The sequence below is a fragment of the Mobula hypostoma genome, chromosome 11 (assembly GCF_963921235.1).
Source record: "Mobula hypostoma chromosome 11, sMobHyp1.1, whole genome shotgun sequence".
NCBI classification, from domain to species: domain Eukaryota; kingdom Metazoa; phylum Chordata; class Chondrichthyes; order Myliobatiformes; family Myliobatidae; genus Mobula; species Mobula hypostoma.
This window is the reverse complement of record NC_086107.1, coordinates 61,977,641-61,997,127: the sequence shown is the minus strand read 5'-3', so window position 1 is coordinate 61,997,127 and position 19,487 is coordinate 61,977,641. Positions and strand designations below refer to the sequence as shown.

At 39.1% G+C, this 19,487-nt stretch overlaps 1 protein-coding gene across 1 annotated transcript in view; it reads right to left on the bottom strand.

Annotated features, from left to right (window-relative positions):
- LOC134353791 (potassium voltage-gated channel subfamily KQT member 1) overlaps positions 1–19,487 on the bottom strand; it is an 876,116-nt gene that overhangs the window by 575,681 nt on the left and 280,948 nt on the right. The window contains exons 9-11 of the mRNA XM_063062179.1: positions 14,355–14,450; positions 12,269–12,385; positions 11,478–11,625 (exon numbers count right to left, since the gene is read on the bottom strand). Of these exons, the coding sequence (XP_062918249.1) occupies positions 11,478–11,625; positions 12,269–12,385; positions 14,355–14,450 (361 nt within the window). The remainder of the gene's footprint in view (positions 1–11,477; positions 11,626–12,268; positions 12,386–14,354; positions 14,451–19,487) is intronic.

The window sequence follows — 19,487 nt, the reverse complement described above, 5'->3', positions numbered from 1 at the left end:
GCAGGGTAGGGAACAGCTTGGAGAGAGATTTCCACAGATTAGCAACAAACAACTTAATACACAGGTGAACAACACTAGCAATAGTTAAGAAGCCAGGATTGGAGGAGTTTTGACATCTTAGAAAGCTGTGAAGCTTTAGGTTTCAAAAGGTATAGGTGGTGGGTAGGAAAATGGGAGATGTAATGTAGCTTCTGTAAGTTCAAGGGAGAAGTGAGGGGCAGGTTCTTTTTATATGGAGAGTGTTGGGTGCCTGAGGAGATGGTCGAGGCAGATACATTAGAGACTTTCAAGAGACGTTTAGGTAGGCATATAAATGTGAGAGAATATGGACATTGTGTAGGTAGAAGCATTTAGTTTATCAGTGATTTGATTACAAATTTAATTGGCTTGGCACAACAAGGGGAAGGGAGGCTGAAGAGCCTTTTCATGCGCTGTACAGTTCAATGTTCTATAATCACTTTTTTCTTTATCAAGCCAGCTGTCGTAGAGAAAAGATGGTTCAATCACTTTGAATATAATTGTCCTACTCAAGAACATGAAAAGAAGGAATATGATTTAAGATCTTCATTTTCAGTCAACCACTAATGGTTTAGTTGCTTCAAATTTACACTTTTCAATTTAAGCCCGTAAGATTCCCAGGAAATTTTAGTGGAAATTGCCAATGGAAAAAATGGCATAGATTTTAATGTCAATATGTTAATTATGCTTTTTTGACCAAATTCCTGTGAACATGGATTTAGATCTGGTCTAAAGGCAGTGGGTGTAAGCTCCATTGTGTGATTTCACTTCAGTGCTTATCTGGAAAAAAAAACCCATAGTATTTGGTTGAGAAAGCGAACTGAGGTCCTACTTAATTCTGTCATTGTTTCATGTGAAGATCCCTCTCTACTGTTTGAAAAAGAATAACAACTTTTCCGCAGTGTTCCAGTTGGCATTGCTCCAATAGCATTTCAAGAAAAAATTAGTAAATTAATTGATCAATCGTTATTATCAGTAATTATTCTTTAAAATACACTGGTGATAGAAAATTGTCTTCATTCTCTTCTAATATAATGACAGCTGTAATCCAATGGTTTTGGTAGCCATAAATTGGAAGAAGAGTACATCACACAGTTGCTACAATATGTGTACATATTGACAGAGGATGAATTCCTCATCCTGCATGGCTTGGTAATAGGTGGCATAGTGATATAAAATACACCTTTTTACTTTTTATCAAATCAGAGAGGCGCTCACGACAGAACCCTAGCTCAGACTAATTGAATCCACTCTGTTTCTTCCTTATCAGGAAGAGAACTTCTTTCATCTTTAAGTTATTGAAGTCAATCACTTTACTGAGTTGTACATCATAAAGACAATCTTAGCAACACTGCATCAACTCCAAGTGGGACAGGTCTCAATTGACCAAGCTGTGGAAGCATTTGTACTGAATAATATCAGATGAAGTTCAAATCTCTAATCAATTCAAATCAATTTCTTGCATCCGACTTGGCCATTACCTTGAGGAAGAGGAGAGCTGAAGGAATAGAGTGGAGAAAAGGAAGCCCAAGAATGCTGACGAACTTGGTCACCAGCCAGAGAACAGGAGAAAAGGGAATAAACAGAAGGAAGACAACCATTACTTACAGAAGAAAGAATAAAAACATTTTCTCCATACCTGCCCAGAAGGAAATGCTTTTTCTGCACTTCAATCCATTCGATTCTTACCATTACATAATGTGAAATGAGACAGCATTAATGAAAGAGACAAATCAAGAAACAATTATCAATACATGGGACTATAACCTGTGGAGTGAACCCATTTCCCATATATCTGCAATAAATAATGATGTAAGCCTATAATAATGCCCGGACAATAGGTCACCGAATAAAAAAAGAGATTAATTAAGATTGAGGTGGATTTGTGGAATAAATTAAAATTTTGAAAGTGACAGGAACTTGATGTGGGAATGAAAATCATTATTTCAAATATTTTTTTTAATTTATTGAGCTACAACATGGAGTAGCACCTTCAGGCTCTTCGAGCCGCACTGCCCAGCAAGCCGAATTAACTCTGGCTTCATCATGGGACAATTTACAAAGACCAATTAACTTACCAAACAGTACATCTTTGGACTGTGGGAAGAAACTGGAACACCCAGAGGAAATCCATGCGGTCACAGGGAGAACGTACAAATTCCTTTCAGACAGTGGCAGGAGTTGAACCTGGGCCGCTGGTACTGTAAAGCACTGTGCTAACTACTATGAGGCAGCACTGTAGCATAGTGGTTAGCACAACGCCTTATGGTACAGATGGCCCAGGTTCAAATTCCACCTCTGCTCCCTGTAAGGAGTTTGTACATTCTCCCTGTGACCGTGTAGGTTTCCTCTGGGTGCTCTGGTTTCATCCCACAATCCAAAGACGTACAATTTGGTAGGTTAATTGGTCATTGCAAACTGTCCCATGTTTTTATATATATATAGGCATCCGTTAGTCTCGTGAGACCATGGATTTGCACCTTGGACTGTTTCCAGGGCGCAGGCCTGGGCAAGGTTGTATGGAAGACTGGCAGTTGCCCATGCTGCAAGTCTCCCCTCGCCACGCCACCGATGTTGTCCAAGGGAAGGGCATTAGGACCCATGCAGCTTGGCACCGGTGTTGTCGCAGAGCAATATGTGGTTAAGTGCCTTGCTCAAGGACACACATGCTGCCTCAGCCAAGGCTCGAACTAGCGACCTTCAGAGCACTAGACGAACGCCTTAACCACTTGGCCACGCGGCAAGATTAGGTTAGGATTAAATTGGGGACTGCTGAGTGGTGTGGCTCGAAGGGCCAGAAGGGCCTATTCTGCACTATATCTCAAGAAATAAATATATTAAGCATAAGAAGCGGGGAAGAGGAGGATCAGTTGTCAAAGAACACTTAATAGTGGAGCATGATCTCTGAGCTTTTGCAAGGTCCACTATACAGAAGGAATGGGATGGGGCAGAGATGGTGTGGCATAGGCTCTGACATCCTCCTCGGTACCACTAAGTTCCAGGTGAAGTGCATCACATTCCAATCCCCTAATATTTCCGAGAGAATTGCAGTAATGGCACTTGAGACATCTGGTACTTTTATTGTCAAGAGAGCAATGAAAATTCATTGAATAGCAACTTATTTGTTCCATACAGCACAAAACCATGTGCTTTTACAACTCCTCCCTTGGAGGGTCAGACATCCTGAGCCAATAGGCTGGTCCTGGACTTATTTCATAATTTACTGGCATAATTTACATATTACTATTTAACTATTATATGACTATGACTATGACTTATCTTTGGAAGGGCTTCATGGTTTAAACAAAAGTTGCACTCAATTCTGGTTTCTCCATTCTAGGAAGGGTGTTGAGGCGTGGGGGGTGGGGGTACAAAAGAGATTTCATGGGATGCCGCTTGAGTTAGAGGCCATGTGTGATAAGGAGATGTTGGACAAACTTGGATTGTTACCTCTGAAGTGACAGAGGCAGAGGCGAGATCTGATCCAAGTTTATACGATTACGGAGGCTTAGAAGTAGACAGCCAGTATCTTTGACCCACAGTTGGAATATCTAATATCAAAGGGCATGCACTTAATGTGAGCTGGGGTAAGTTCAAGGGCGATGTGCGAGGCATTTTTGTTTTTACACAGAATGGTGTGTACCTGGCATGTGCTGCCAGGAGTGGTTGTGGAAGTGGCATTTATGAGGTTCTTAGATCGGCACATGAATATGCAGAGAATGGTGAGACATGGCCCCCTTGTAGGGAGAACAGATTAGTTTAATCAGATAATAAATTACTAGTTTGATTAGTTTGGCACAACATTGTGGGCTGAAGGGCATGTTCCTCTTCTTTACTGTTCTATGTTCTAAAACCGAGGCTACACAAAGTTGACCACCAACAAAGCAAGGTTGATATGCGCCAAAACAAAATGAGCAATAAATGAGAAGAGAAGACTCCTTCTTCTTTGCAAAAAATAAAAGCATGTGCTCCAACATGACAAATAATGACTTCAGTATTGGCCTTCATTACATCGATTGGTCAAATTATAATCTTTCCAGCTCTAAGTAAAAATCACAGTCAGGAAACAGGAATAAGCCATTTATCTCCATGAGCCTGTTGTGATACTCAATCAGCTTTTGACTAATCTAAATCCATATCCCTTAACCTTCTGGTTGATAAATTTATATCATATTAGTAAAATTTAAAATTAATAGCTATCACAAACAATCAGTTGCTATTTGAGGAAGATCATTCCAGTTTCTATGCTCCTTTGCATTTTCCTCATTTGTTCTGCCTCTAACTTATAAACAATTGTGTAGAAGTCTTAGACTCCCCTACCAACAGAAAGTTTCCTTCCATTCAAACTATTAGATCCCCCTAATATCCAGAAAACCAAATAATCTCTTAACTATATAAACTCTAGAAAATGTCACTGTAATCTGTGTAAATCCTCTTCATTATATAATCCTTGGGGATTTTGTAATTTAGATCCATGCCTAATGATTCCTTCCAAGGGAGTGGTGTCCAGAATTGCTCTCAGTATTCTAGCTGTCATGTAATCAGTACAAAATTGAGTGCACCACTACCTCCGCCTTCACAACTTCAGTCCTCTAGAAAGAAAGGCCAGCAGCTCTTTAGTTCTTTTATTCTCTGTAGTTGTGTTTAACCTTTCAATAACCTGTTTGAATGGACTTCAGCATGAAACATTTAATCAGGTATGATGGGAATACAGATCTATAGTTCCTTGAAATGGTGTCACAAGTTGACAGGGTCATGCAGAGAGCTTTTGGCACATTGGCCTTCATAAATCAAAGTATTGAGTACAGGTGTTGGGATGTTTTGTTGGAGTTATATAAAATGTTATTGAGGCCTAATTTGGAGTATTATATGTAGCTCTGGTCACTTACCTACAAGAAAGATGTTAATAAGTGTGAAAGTTTACTTCACTTGTAAAGTGAAAATTTACAAGGATGCTGTCAGGCTTTGAGGGCTTGAGTTATAGGGAAAGATTGAACATATTATGACTTTATCCCCTGGAGCATAGGAGAATGAGGGGAGATTTGATAAAGGCATATAAAATTTTGAGTGTTACAGGCAGGGCAAATGCAAGGAGTCTTTTTCCACAAACAAGAGAAAATCTGCAGATGCGGGAAATGTAGAGTCCTGCCGAAGGGCTTCGGCCCAAAATGTCAACTGTACTTTTTTCCATAGATGCTGCCTGACCTGCTGAGTTCCTCCTGTATTTTGTGTGTGCTGCTCAGGCTTTTTCCACAGAACTTGGGTGAGATTAGGTCATGGGTTAAGGGAGAAATGTGAAATATTTAAGGAGAACTTTCTTCACAGAGGGTGGTGAGAGTGTGGAATGAGCTGCCATGAAAGTAGTGGATATGGGCTTGATTTTAACATTTAAAAGAAGCTTGGATAAGTACATGGAAGGGAGGGGTATGAAGGGCTATGGTCCAGACACACATTGATGGGACTAGGGAGAATAATAGTTTGTTGTACAGAACAGATGGGCTGAAAGGCCCATTTACGAGGGCTGTAGTGCTCTTTCACTCTGTGGGCCTCTTTTGTTTCTAGATATTTACCATTCAGGAAATGTTCTCCTCTGCCTGCTTTATGTTGATCCATTTGCTGCAGTTTTGCCCATTCTTTGCATTTATTAATCAGACCTATAATGTGACTTAATGAGTGTTTAAGAAGAATCCTGTGGTACACCTCAATGATTGTTTCTTTTTTGCTTTCAGCCTGTTATTCCTACTTTCCATTTTCTCCCATTTAGCTAACTTCAATGCCAGGACAATAATATCATTTCAGTTCCACAAGTTTCAACATTGGCGAAGAGTTCTCAAAAGAACATTTCTAAATGCCTTGGAATATAAACATCTATAGTGTAGGGATGATCAGAACAGACATGACTAGGACAACATTCAGTTCCTCTCGCCAATCAAATCCAGTGGACATAACTCTATCAATTATCAATGATCTTCAGCTCCTGTTCTATCTTGTGCAATTCTTTACAGGGCACTGATGTACCTCCCACCACTCAGCTGCCCAGGCATTCCTAGATTGTCCATGGCGGTATAGCCAATCCATGGCGAGCTCAGGGAATATAGGGTGAGTTGGAAGATCAGTGGATGACCACAGGTCATTCAAAATCTACTGATTAGTGAAAGATGCTTGTACCAGCAGTTACAATAGTAACTTCCAGCAGGGACTTGGAAGTTCCATACCCTAGTGAGAGAAGATCTGTAAGTTTTTATTAGTTGGAAACAATCTCACCTTTTAACAGCATTGCTTTATTAATTACTATGATTTTGCTTAGGTTAACTTGAAAGAATAGTTCCCCCCATTCCATATTAGTTTCTTTATGATGTGCAACACTGTCTTTTTCTGCTATTATAAATGGAGAGGTAATCATTCAACTTGTTTTCATTTCCTTATTTTACTTTAACCATCTTCAAGAGGTCCAAATGTTTCTCACTACCCTGTTGTTCCTAATCCTCTAATTAAAAATGCAATGTTTTTGTTTTAGCTACAGAGGTCTTGACCTTTTCTGCTGCAGATAATAATTTCCTGGCGTAGACCTACACTGCAGTCAATATTTGTACTTAGCAATGACACAAAAATAGCAGAGAGAATGCACTGCTTTGGAACTTCATCTTAGAAACAGAGCATGCTTAATTCCGATTGCTGAACTTCACAGGTTTCTATCGCTCTAAACTAATCACCAAGACACAGTTTGCAAGAGACATCACCCACAGCATTTGTCACAGCACTGAAAGCTCCAGTTTAAAAATAACATAAACAGGTCTACAACCACAGTCTAGGACAGCTGGTAACTTACCAGTTGTTTTCAACATCTTTGCTTTTCCTGTATACTTGCAGAAGTGGGAGAGAGGTTACAGACAGAGGAGTCACAGACAGAGAGAGATGGGAAAACAGTCAGAAAATTTCAATGTTGAACATATTCAAAACATTACAAAATACTTTAGTCGCCTGGAGTTCCATGTGGATGCAAAAAAGCCGAACGATGAATTCGGAGTCCAAGTTTACAAATGACGGGGTGACACTGATGTGATGGGAAAGCAGGAACATCATGTCACAACAGGGATGGGTTGGAGGTGTCTGCTAGCAGGATATGGCATACAAAGCTTCAGCAAGATCAAGATCACCTAACCAAATGGACTGTGTATGGATGCATCGGCCACTCGAGCTCAAACAAACGGTGACATTTCTTGTCCTATTCATCTTTTCTATGAACAAAAAACACTTCTGAACAGTGTTGCACTTTGCTACAGGGATTTTGAATTATATTTCATTAATTTATTGATAGTGTAATATTTTGGTTTATGTGCTGTGTGTGATATGTTGTGTGGGTGCATTATAGTCTGGAGGTACATTGGTTCATTTGGTTTTAGATATGTACAGGCAAATGACAATAAACTTGAATTTGAACTTGGATGGGAACGGGAAGGGACCATAATGGTAATGGCGCTGAGGTGAGGCGGAGGGAAGGGGTGTACAGTCAAATGACAACAAACTTGAATTTGAACTTGGATGGGAACGGGAAGGGACCATAATGGTAATGGCGCTGAGGTGAGGTGGAGGGAAGGGGTGTACAGTTAAATGACAATAAACTTGAATTTGAACTTGGATGGGAACGGGAAGGGACCATAATGGTAATGGCGCTGAGGTGAGGCGGAGGGAAGGGGTGTACAGTCAAATGACAACAAACTTGAATTTGAACTTGGATGGGAAAGGGAAGGGACCATAATGGTAATGGCGCTGAAGTGAGGTGGAGGGAAGGGGTGTACAGTTAAATGACAATAAACTTGAATTTGAACTTGGATGGGAACGGGAAGGGACCATAATGGTAATGGCGCTGAGGTGAGGCGGAGGGAAGGGGTGTACAGTCAAATGACAACAAACTTGAATTTGAACTTGGATGGGAAAGGGAAGGGACCATAATGGTAATGGCGCTGAGGTGAGGTGGAGGGAAGGGGTGTACAGTTAAATGACAATAAACTTGAATTTGAACTTGGATGGGAAAGGGAAGGGACCATAATGGTAATGGCGCTGAGGTGAGGTGGAGGGAAGGAGTGTGCCAGTGAAAGGAAGCCACTGCAGTACTGCCAACTGTGCTCTTTGCTTTTTTCTCCATAAGAAAAAAATAGAACAAAGTTTATTGGCTTTTTTTTGGAAAAATAAGACGAATAAGACATGAGTAATTGATATCAAGTACACATTGGACTGTACTGATAAATGGTCTCCATTTTGATGATGTACCAAGGATGGAAACGGAACTTCCTTCATCTAACCATCTCCCTCCTGCTTATTCTCCTTTAATTCACATTTACCTCTGGTCATTGTTTTCCCTCACTATGTCCACACTGTGACTGTTCTGCCTGGCTTGATCTTTGTTTTTTTTTAACTCCAGCATGCCTCCTGACCCAGACAGAAATAACTTACCTACTTCCCCCCTTTTCCATTTTTCTTTTTCTGTCCTTCATCCCACTTTGTGGTTTACCAGCACATAAAAAGTTTCTGCCACTTTTTCTACTGTCTCTAATTCCTGTTGCTTCCAGAGTCTATGCAAACTTCTCATATTGGGGTAACAGCAAAATATTTGGCACTTATCTTACATTTATTATCAAAAGATAAAACACCAACATTCCCCAGTTCTTTTACTGCATGACACAGTTGTATAAAACCTGTAACATTCCACACTCGATAAACCTCACACAGCAAAACCAGCAAAGTCCATAGCTGGATTGTAAGAATTCACTATATAAGGCCACTGGAGAGTCAGTTTTGTGATCCCCACTAATGCAGAATCGGAAAGATTAGCCACACGCAAGTATCAAGTCTCATCAACTACGTTCTAGCTTCTTTTCAAAGGCCTTTTCAACTCAAGCTTCTTAACAAAGATGCAATTAGTAAGGTTTATTTTCTAAATCCTATCAGTGAATTGTTATCAGTATACGTAGATCTTATAAAATACATTAGCTTTCTGAAGGCATTTTATTGATAGTTTAATAAGTTTTTTCTGCCTCACCTTTGCTTTAAGAATTGTGCACCAAAATTCTATTTATTTATTTCTTTGTTTGTTTGTTTGTTTATTTATTTATTGGGCTACAGTGCAGAATAGGCCTTTCCAGCCTTTCGAGCTGCGCCGCCCAAAAGACTCCCAATTTAATCTGAGCCTAATCATGGGACAATTTACAATGACCGATTAACCTACCAAATGACACATCTTTGGATTGTGGGAGGAAATCGGAGCACCAAGAGGAAACCCACATGGTCATGGGGAGAACATACAAATTCCTTACTGGCAGTGGTGGGATCAAGTAATGAGTACTAATTTGATCTCTAGGTACCTCACTTCAGGTTCTATATCCTTATCAGATGAAAGGTAATTTGTTTGATACTAAGTTTATCTATTTCATCTTAAACTCTCTAGACTCTCAATTTACAGCTTCAAATAAACTTTCATTGAAGATAATAAGATTGAAAATAGCAAGATGCAAATCTATAGTAAAAGTTGACAGCTGCAAGTAACACAGATAAAATCAGCTTATATATCTTAAAGTGTTTATTAGATTGACACACCCTCAAGCAACAATGACTACACACACTGGGATTATTGTTGTGGAAGATTCTGTTGGAATACCTATCAACTTGTTCGCTATGCTATATATAAAAAAAACATTTAAAATGTCATTGTGAATTTGCAAATGAATAAAGTAATAAAGTTTTCACTATTTTACTCATGAATTGAAATTGAAATTAAATGGTAGCTAATTTGGTTTTGTGAGAAAGTAACCAGCATTTGCATGCTAGCTCTGCAGAGCATAATTTCTACACTCAATATAGAAAATATATAATAAACATAGGAACTACCCAAATCGCATTGCATTTTTCAACTTAACTTCAGAACTCACAAAACGACTGAACGGAGTGGCCAGTAAAAGATGAAGCACGTGTTCCCTTTCACTTTTTGCTTTTTGACATTTAACATTCAAAGTCATGGCTGATCTATGGCTTGAAGTCTGTCATTCCTCATGAGCCTTGTGAAGTTTGATATTGTTTGACTTCAAGACTTTATCAGCTCAGCAACTGAGTGTCTGCAGATGCAGAATTCCAAAGATTCGCAGAACTTTGAGTGAAGAAATTTCTTCTTATCTTATTACTATATGGCAAACTCATTATTCACGACTATGCTCCCTTGAGATATAATTTCTAGCCACAGGAAGTACTCTCTCAAGATATAGTTGTGTTTCAAGGAGGAAAGCAATCTGATAATTTTATGGCATATCATGTGGGTGACTTAATGCACACTTACTGACATTTTTTTCTTTAAAAACATCTAGTATTTCATGCTTGATTTTAAAATACTTGACCCTCAATTTTCAAGATATGGTAAATTCCTTCATCTTTCTTAACGTACAGGGATATCATTCCCTAACATTAATAGCTTCATCATTGCTGTCTGTATGATTAGTTGCCAAGGCCTTTTGCTTTGAAATTGCCACCTTAAAAATCCCACCACTTTTCAATCTTTCTTTCCTCCTTTATGGCATCTTTTTAAACCCTAGAAACTTTTGGACAACTTTCAAATGACTTTATAGATTTCTTTTGCTATATTAAACATTCTATTTAAAGGTTAATTGTTGAGAATAATAGAGAAGTGAATTCTTTGCCTTCATTGGTTAAGAAGACATGTTCTGGACTTCTTAAGCAATTACTTTTAGACAAAATAATTCATGGTTGGGCCATTTTAAGAATTTATTTAATTTACAGTCTATATTTAACTGGTATTGAAGATTTACTGTGTATTGGAGAACCAGTACGCTTAATGGATCATTTCTGCAATAGGAAAACTAACCTAAGCAAACTGGACCACACTCATATATATATTTTAGACCCTTAAATGCTCAAAGTGTTATGTAGTCAAATGCTTGGCCTCTCTCTTTTAACTAAAAGCAGCTCATTTTAAAAGGATAAAATATAATATTTTACGGACTTTTATTTAGAATTTTTTTCTGAATGTTGCTAATTGTGGGACTTTTCCTAATGTTCCTAGCTTTCCAAACACAATTGAAACATTTATATGACTGCACATTATAATTTTGTTATCAAGTTGAATGAATTAGTTTGGTTCATCCCAACAGTAAAAAAAAAGATTATTCAAGTATTTCCCAGAAACTAAAGCTGCAGATGTGGGAAATCTGAAAGAAAAACAGAAATACTGAGCACATCAGGTAACCTCCATGGGGAAAGAAACAAAACTTCATTCTGAATTGTTAGCCCTGCTTCTTCCACAAATGTTGTCTGATCTGCTAAATAAATTCAGCATGGTCCATTTTGATTCTAAATATTTGTTGAGGCTACATTGAACTCATCAAATACCTCATTGGGAGGTTATTGACTAATATGACAACAATTGTCTATTTACATTTGATTATCTCTCCTACCTGATGAATCATATCCATCGATATTTGAATTTTCATATTTCTTGTCATCCTTATCGAAAACATAGTCATACGTGATATTGGGCACATTCAGTGATTTCTCAGAATTCAATCCGTTGTCTTTATCAGACTTCATTCTCTTTCTTTTCACCTAAAAATGCCAAGCAGTCAACAACATTGTTAGTCAAACAGTTTTTACAATGCATATGATAAAGCTTTTCGAAGTGCACATCCAGAGTGGGACAGGAATGAAAGGGTGTGTAAGATCACATCAGGTGTGTGTGCGTATGGTGGCATGACACTTACAGCATTTTTCTGAAACAAAATTAGTTATCGTGTCTGGATAAGATTTGCCTTATAGGTTTGTATAACAGACTTTTCACCCGACCAAGTTCAAGTCCATCAAGCATACATTTACTATACTAATTCCATTTCATTCACCCCAAATTTCCAAGAACTCCCTCCAGATTCTACCACTCACCTACACACTAGAGGCAATTTACGGTAGTCAATTAACCTACCAAACCTCATGTCTTTGGAATGTGGGAGGAAACTGGTGCACCCAGAGGAAACCCACATGTTTACAAGGAAAATGTGCAAACTCTTCATAAATGACTTTGGAAGACAAGACTGAACCTGGGTTACTGAAGCTCTGAGACAACTTCTCTACTAGCTTTGCCACTTTACCACCCTAAAGAGAAATAGGAAAAGGACTAAGAGCAGTAGATAAAGGAAGGCAAGAGTTTGGAAGGAGGGTGTCAAAGTAAAGAAATAGAATAGAAGATTGTTATTACCACTGGTTTCTTTGTCTTTGGACTTGGAGATGGAACATAGGATTTGCTAGGTTGCCGAACATACATTTTCCATGTTGCAGATTCATGGTTTTCTGCTGCATAGCACCTCCATGATGTCTAAATGGAACAAAATCAATAAAGCTGCTTAAAATCTCTACTTTAAACCAGCTAAGTATTTCTTTTGAACTAGGAGCACAACTGATGCAAATTCATGAAATGTTCATTTTGCATTGATACTGCCTGACCTCCTGAGGATTTTCTGCACTTATATTTTTTCCTTACAAAGAGGTTTGGTTTTCATACTGAATTCATTTGTTGCAATGTTCAGAACAAATTATTTCACAATTATGTGGTGATTAAGTCTCAGAGACACAAATGCTCTCAAAACTGAAGATCAGCTCATTGGTGTTTCATTATTCCTCAAACCTGGTGAACAAATTCAAAATGTCCACCACCTCCAGCAAAAACATGAGCTTTGTGAATTTTATCATCATATCAGCAATCGAAAATAAATCACAGTTGAAAGCAGGCTCAAAATAGAACTGCTGCTGCTTAGAAATGAATCATTGGCTAGTTAAATTCATGCTGGATCTTTGTAGACAATCGACTCCTACCCTGTAGCCCTGCAAGTTATTTCAACTTTCTCTTGAGTAATTCTCTTTTAGTTTCTCTACTTGGCTGTGTTTCCACAACCTTTACTACTACCAATTCCAAATTGTTTGTAAGACTGCATGAAGTAGTTGTTTCTCTTGTCTCAATATGTCCCTTGCTCAATCGTTTGAATCTGACCTTCCTCAGTCTTGAACCATCACTAACAACAATGCTCACTCTGCTAACTTCATCTATGACCGCCTGTGACACTCCTGTCAAATCTCCTCCCAATATCATTCAGATCAGTTCAGTTTCAATTTTAGAAAATGGCTGTTAAATTTCAGAACTATTTATTTCTTTCTTCTGACTCTACTGAAATATTCATGAGATTATTCTGTATGGGGAAGATTTATCAATTCATTTCCTACCATCAAGTATATCTAGATTCCTTCCATTGATACTTCAATTTAACCCTTGATTGCAGGGTTTTATACAACTACAAGTACACTACTTAGTTTACTCCATTTATTATTTCATTCAGTAAATGAAAAATGTCCTCATAACAGTCCTAAATTTAATACTGCATTACATTGATGAAACTAAAACTGATCTGGAAAGAAGTTGTGAAGGTAATGGTGTGCAATCAAAGCAAAGACTAATTTCAAAGGAGTAGAAGAACCACACACTTTGGATCTTTCGCACGTTGTTACACTAGGGAACGGTTTCCCTCAACCACCCCAAAAGGTCCCTTTCCTTTCTCTTCATCTGGATGACTGTGATCTAGCTCTGCATTTGATTGTACTTTGCCCACCTTCCAGGACCATCTAGCTGGTTGCATTATTCTACAAAAACATCGCTTGAGAAAATAGCTGGACATCCTGTTACTGGTACAATTATTTCTTCTTTTCCCATATTAATACACTCTACTGCCACACCTACCAAACTTCCCCTTTGTTTGCAGGCAGTGTGAGGAAGTGCTGGCAGACTATCATAGGAGAAGATTAAAAAGCAGATCATAAATGCATTAAGAAGGTATATCTGGCAAAATTAATACAATATAAAATTTTTATTCTCTCAAAATAACTTGGGATTTATTTCCTGTTGTTGTTCATAATGTACTCACAAATCATTTGTGTGGACCGTGATGACAATAGAGCAGCTTCTTAGAAAATAAATTAAAATGCCTTGACTTTTCTTTATCATCCTACAGACCACAATTTTTGAATTAGAGCTGCTGGTAGGACTAAGAGTAACATCAGAACAATATTTAAGTAAAATATATTACATTTTCTAAAATTTCCAGAAAGAAAGTAAATCTGCTGATGGAAATTAAATCTCATGGGTAAATAACCTGATTATAATGATCTCAAAAAGCTAAATGCTATATCAATGTAGGTTTTTTTAGACAGTAGAACTTCAGTCATTTTTAATTCCCCAAATGCTAAAGCATCAGATTCTATTCAGTACATAAATTGATTAATAGACCATGATGTACCTGAATAAGTGAAGCGGCTGCTGGAATCTGACGGTTAAAATGCTTCTGTCGCTGCTTTTGTTGAACTTTGAGAGCAAAACCCGAACCAAGAATCCCCTGGTTGGCAGAAGAGAAAAAAAAATCAAATTGCTTGTGTAGGTTTTAATATTGAAGTATTTAGAATGTGTGCAATGGTATAGGCTGTGGAGTGCACGGATCAATAACAGGTCAATATTGAGGTTTTGCTGTAGGCAAACATCTTTTCACCTGTCTTAACCTTCAATTACTTTTTTTATCATCTGTTTGTCAAGAGCATCAGTACTTTTCATCTTCACTGCTTCTTGTTGTAGTAGGCTTCACAATCTCGGAATTTCCAATGAGATAATTATCCTAGTTCATTAAATGAACTTACAAACCAGACACTGCACCAAGACATCTCTGCTGCCTTGACTGGAAAAACAACAAGCTGTTGCTCATAGAGCTGTGCCTTGAAAAGTGTTCTGGGCAAAAGAATGTAATGAGCTTTGAGTAGATTTGGGGTGAAGAAGTGAAGAGCTGAGCCAAAGGAAAACATCTGTTCAGCCAATCCCAAGCACTCAATGAGTCCTAAAAACCGATGCAGACTCTGGAAGTGTTTTTGACTCACTGAAATCCTATAACTGAGATCTGAACCTTTTTCTAGCAAGACCAGGTCATCACAGATGAAAGAGTAACATGGATGAAGGCCAATGTCATTACCCAAATGGAGTCATAGAGGAAGTTTCCAGAATTTATTTCACCTTTCTTTTGGTGTTCAAACTGATCATTTGACCCATCGTGGCTGGCTGGTGGCGCAAAGGCATCAGCGCCGGACTCCGGAGCGAAGGCTCCCGAGTTCGAATAAAAGTCGGGCCACCCCCCCAAGCACGCTTTCCATCCGTGCCAGGTTGAGCGTCGAGCTAGCCGCTCGGCCTTGTAAAAAAAAAGGGTCGAGTCAGGAACGTTCATATCATGACCTGGTTAATCCAAAAGGAGACCGATCCTGACACCACGCACCAGACAAGAATGACTGACTGTCTGGTGAGACACGCAAAGAAAAAAAAATTTGATCCATAGTAGTTATAGTAGGATGGTACAGCATGACAGAAAGCTGTGATACCAGAGTCAATTGAAGTGCTTACACCATGGCTCCTCATAGTAAATATGTTTGCATCACTCGCATTGTGAAGGAATTGATTATTACTGGACTGACCACTTCCTAATTTGCTCTATCACCTTCAAAACACTGCAATCAAAGTTTTGCCAAAAGATCAATATCAAATCCATAACAGATCCAATTTCTATGAAAACTGGTGTCAGGCAAGATGGATTCATTGCCCTAACATCTCTCAATGTCTCTCTCACAATGTTGTGCTTCACCTCCAACAAATTAGCTAATCTTCAGAACCAGTGGGAAAGTAAGGTAACAACATTTTAGAGCCAAAGTGTGCAGATGACACTTGCATTTACGCACACTCAGAGGCTGAGCTCCAAGACAATGCCAAATGAAACACTGAAACATATCAACGAATGGGCCTTCTCTTCAACATTATCAATACAATGATTGTCCATCAACCTTCTCATGCTGCACCACACTGCCACACAATACTAGTTTCAGAATTAGACCCTAGAAAAGAAGGACTACTTCTTCAGGGGTCACCCCTCAGTGAAGTCAGTCATCAACAATGCCTTCAATGTGCCAACACAGCCTTTGGTTCATCTGAAGATCAAGGCACTAAACTCATTGTCCACCAGGCAGCAGTGATTTCAGCCATCCTCTATGTATTCAATACCTGAACTACCTACTGCAGGGATCTCAAGGCACTAATAAAATATAGAAACATAGAAACATAGAAAACCTACAACACAATACAGGCCCTTCAGGCCACAATGCTGTACCGAACATGTCCCTACCTTAGGAATTACCTAGGGTTACCCATAGTCCTCTATTTTTCTAAGCTCTATGTACCTATGCAGGTGTCTCTTAAAGGACCCTATCGTATCCGCCTCCACAACCATCATCAGCAGTCCATTGAATGCACTGACCACTCTCTGCATAAAAAATTTACCCCTGACATCTCCTATCCCTAAGCTTGACTTTATAAAATACTTCAACTTCACAGGAAAGATAAATTAACTAACATCAGAATCCTCTCCCAGGACAATATCCACAGCACTGCAGTCCAAGTTATAGTCAACTGATATGGCCGGAGACATTGTTCACTTCCTAACACCAAGCTCTCAAATGGCACACTTTGCTCCAAGGTGTGTCTAGAGAAGAGATTACCAGGCAGGTGAAGAAAGATACAGAATGGTGTGCTCAAAGCTTCCTTGAAGAAATGCAACATTTGTTCAATTGCTCAAAATCTCTGGCCCATGATTGCTCCGAGTGGAGGAGCGATTGCAACAGTATAGATGACCAAAAGTTCATTAAGTCCTGTGTGGGTAGTAGAAGGTGTGTATCACCTCACAAGCTCTCCACCCCACAACCCATCAGACACGTCTTTCACCCATCTGTGGAAGAGCATGAACCATGAGAGAACCAACTGAATTACTAAAGAACAAATCATCATCAATCCTGAGGCACTGCCTAAGAAGTGCAAAAATATACTGGTTGGAGACCACTTTACATCTAAGGTCTTCTAGTTAAACATTATATCATTATCAAGTTATCAAAATCTTTGTTTTGATACAACATAGAACAGTAGAGCACGGGACCCTTCAACCCCCAGTGTAATGCCCAGAATTCGTAGATTGTTTCTTCTACTTCTGTTTTCTAAGTCAATAATCCTCTTTCTTAATTTTTCATTAGACTTTGACTGATTTTCACAAAGCTTTTGCACGTCTTCAATTTTTGGGTCCAAAAAATGTTTCCTGTAATCGTTTATCATGTTCAGTTAAGATTTTTTGAATAGAATCCAATTTTACATCAATTTGTTTAATCTCAGCGCTTAGTTGCTGGAACTTCTGCTGGAACTCCTCAGAAAATTCTTCTTTATGTTTCCAAAGCATCTCCATAATAGAGTCCAAAGTTGCGGGAGGGTCCTCTTCATTTTTAGTAGCTTTAGCACTCCTCATGGTAACAATATTATGTTTAAAAGTAAGATTTCAAAAGTGGTTGGAATCAGCAAGGTAAGTAATATAGGAACAGCTCCAAGAAACTGTTACTCCATCAACAACCAGTAGGCAATTCTCCCACAATGTAATGCCAATCTAATTAAATTAGTAATCAAATGTCCAACCACGTTGATTCTTTCTGCCTTTACAATGTCCATATCCATCCATTTCCTGTACATTCATGTGCCTAACTAAGAACCTCCAGTCATATTTGCTTCCACCATGACCCCCTTGGCAGCACATTCTGGGCACCAATACATGTCCTGCACATCTCCTTTGAACTTAACTCCTTTCCACCTTAAATGCATGTCTTCTGGTATTATAGTCATAGTCATAGTCATACTTTATTGATCCCGGGGGAAATTGGTTTTTGTTACAGTTGCACCATAAATAATTAAATAGTAATAAAACCATAAATAATTACATAGTAATATGTGAATTATGCCAGGAAATAAGTCCAGGACCAGCCTATTGGCTCAGGGTGTCTGATCCTCCAAGGGAGGAGTTGTGAAGTTTGATGGCCACAGGCAGGAATGACTTCCTATGACACTCTGTGCTGCATCTTGGTGGAATGAGTCTCTGGCTGAATGTACTCCTGTGCCCAACCAATACATTATGCAGTGGATGGGAGACATTGTCCAAGATGGCATGCAACTTGGACAGCATCCTCTTTTCAGACACCACCGTCAGAGAGTCCAGTTCCATCCCCACAACATCACTGGTCTTATGAATGAATTTGTTGATTCTGTTGGTGTCTGCTACCCTCAGCCTGCTGCCCCAGCACACAACAGCAAACATGATAACACTGGCCACCACAGACTCGTAGAACATCCTCAGCATCATCCAGCAGATGTTAAAGGACCTCAGTCTCCTCAGGAAATAGAGACGGCTCTGACCCTTCTTGTAGATAGCCTCAATGTTCTTCAGTATTAGATACTTCATCACGGGGAAAAAGATACTATGGCCTACTCCATCTATGCCTCTCTTAATCTTATGAACCTCTATCAAACTTCTGCTGCTCCAGAGAAAACAATTTTGTCCACCTTCTCCTTAGAGCACACGCCCTCTGATCTGGACAGCATCCTGGTAAGCCCCTTCCGCATTCTCTCCAGAGCCTCCACTTCCTTCCGATAATGGGGTGATCAGAACTGTATGCAATACTCCAGAAGCAGCCTGTCTAGAGTTTTGTAAAGCTGCACCATCATTTCCTGACTTGTGAACTCAGTGTCTCCACTAATAAAGGCAAACATGCCATATGCCTTCTTAACCATCCTATCAATCTGTGTAGCCACTTTCAGGGAGAAGGAACTTGGAAACCAGTCTCACTCTGCACATCAACATTGACAAGGCTCTTGCTATTAACAGTGTACTGTCCCTTTACATTTGATTTCCTAAATTGCAACACTTCAAATTTGGCTGGGATAAGTTCCATCTGAAATCTCTTTGCCCATATCTGCAGCTGATGTATATCCCCTGTATTGTTTTGTTGTCTTCTAGGCTATCAACCACATCACCAATCTTTATATTGTCTGCAACTTATGAATCCACCTATCTACATTTTCACCCAGGCCATTTATATACATCACAAACAACAGGGGTCCCAGTATGGATCACTGTATAACTCAAATAGTCACAGACCACCAGCCAGAATAGTCCCACTGATCTCTACCCTCTCTCTTCTATGGGCAACTCAATTCTGAATCCAATCAGCCAACTCATAGTATATTCCATGCATCTTAATCTTCTGGATGACCCTCCCATGAGGGACCTCGCCAAGCACCTTACTAAAATCCATGTGGAAAAATTCCATACTTTTATCTTCGAATCATCTTCATCACCTCCTCATAAACTCAAATAAATTAGTAACAAACAACTTGCCCCACACAAAGCCATGCTGACTGTACCCAATTAGGCTGTGGTTTTCCAGATGCTCATAACTCCTGTCCCTATTTCTTAGGTCTACCCCTATTGGCTAAGTGGTTGATCCCTTTATTTAGTTCCTTCTGAGTGCATTTGTGA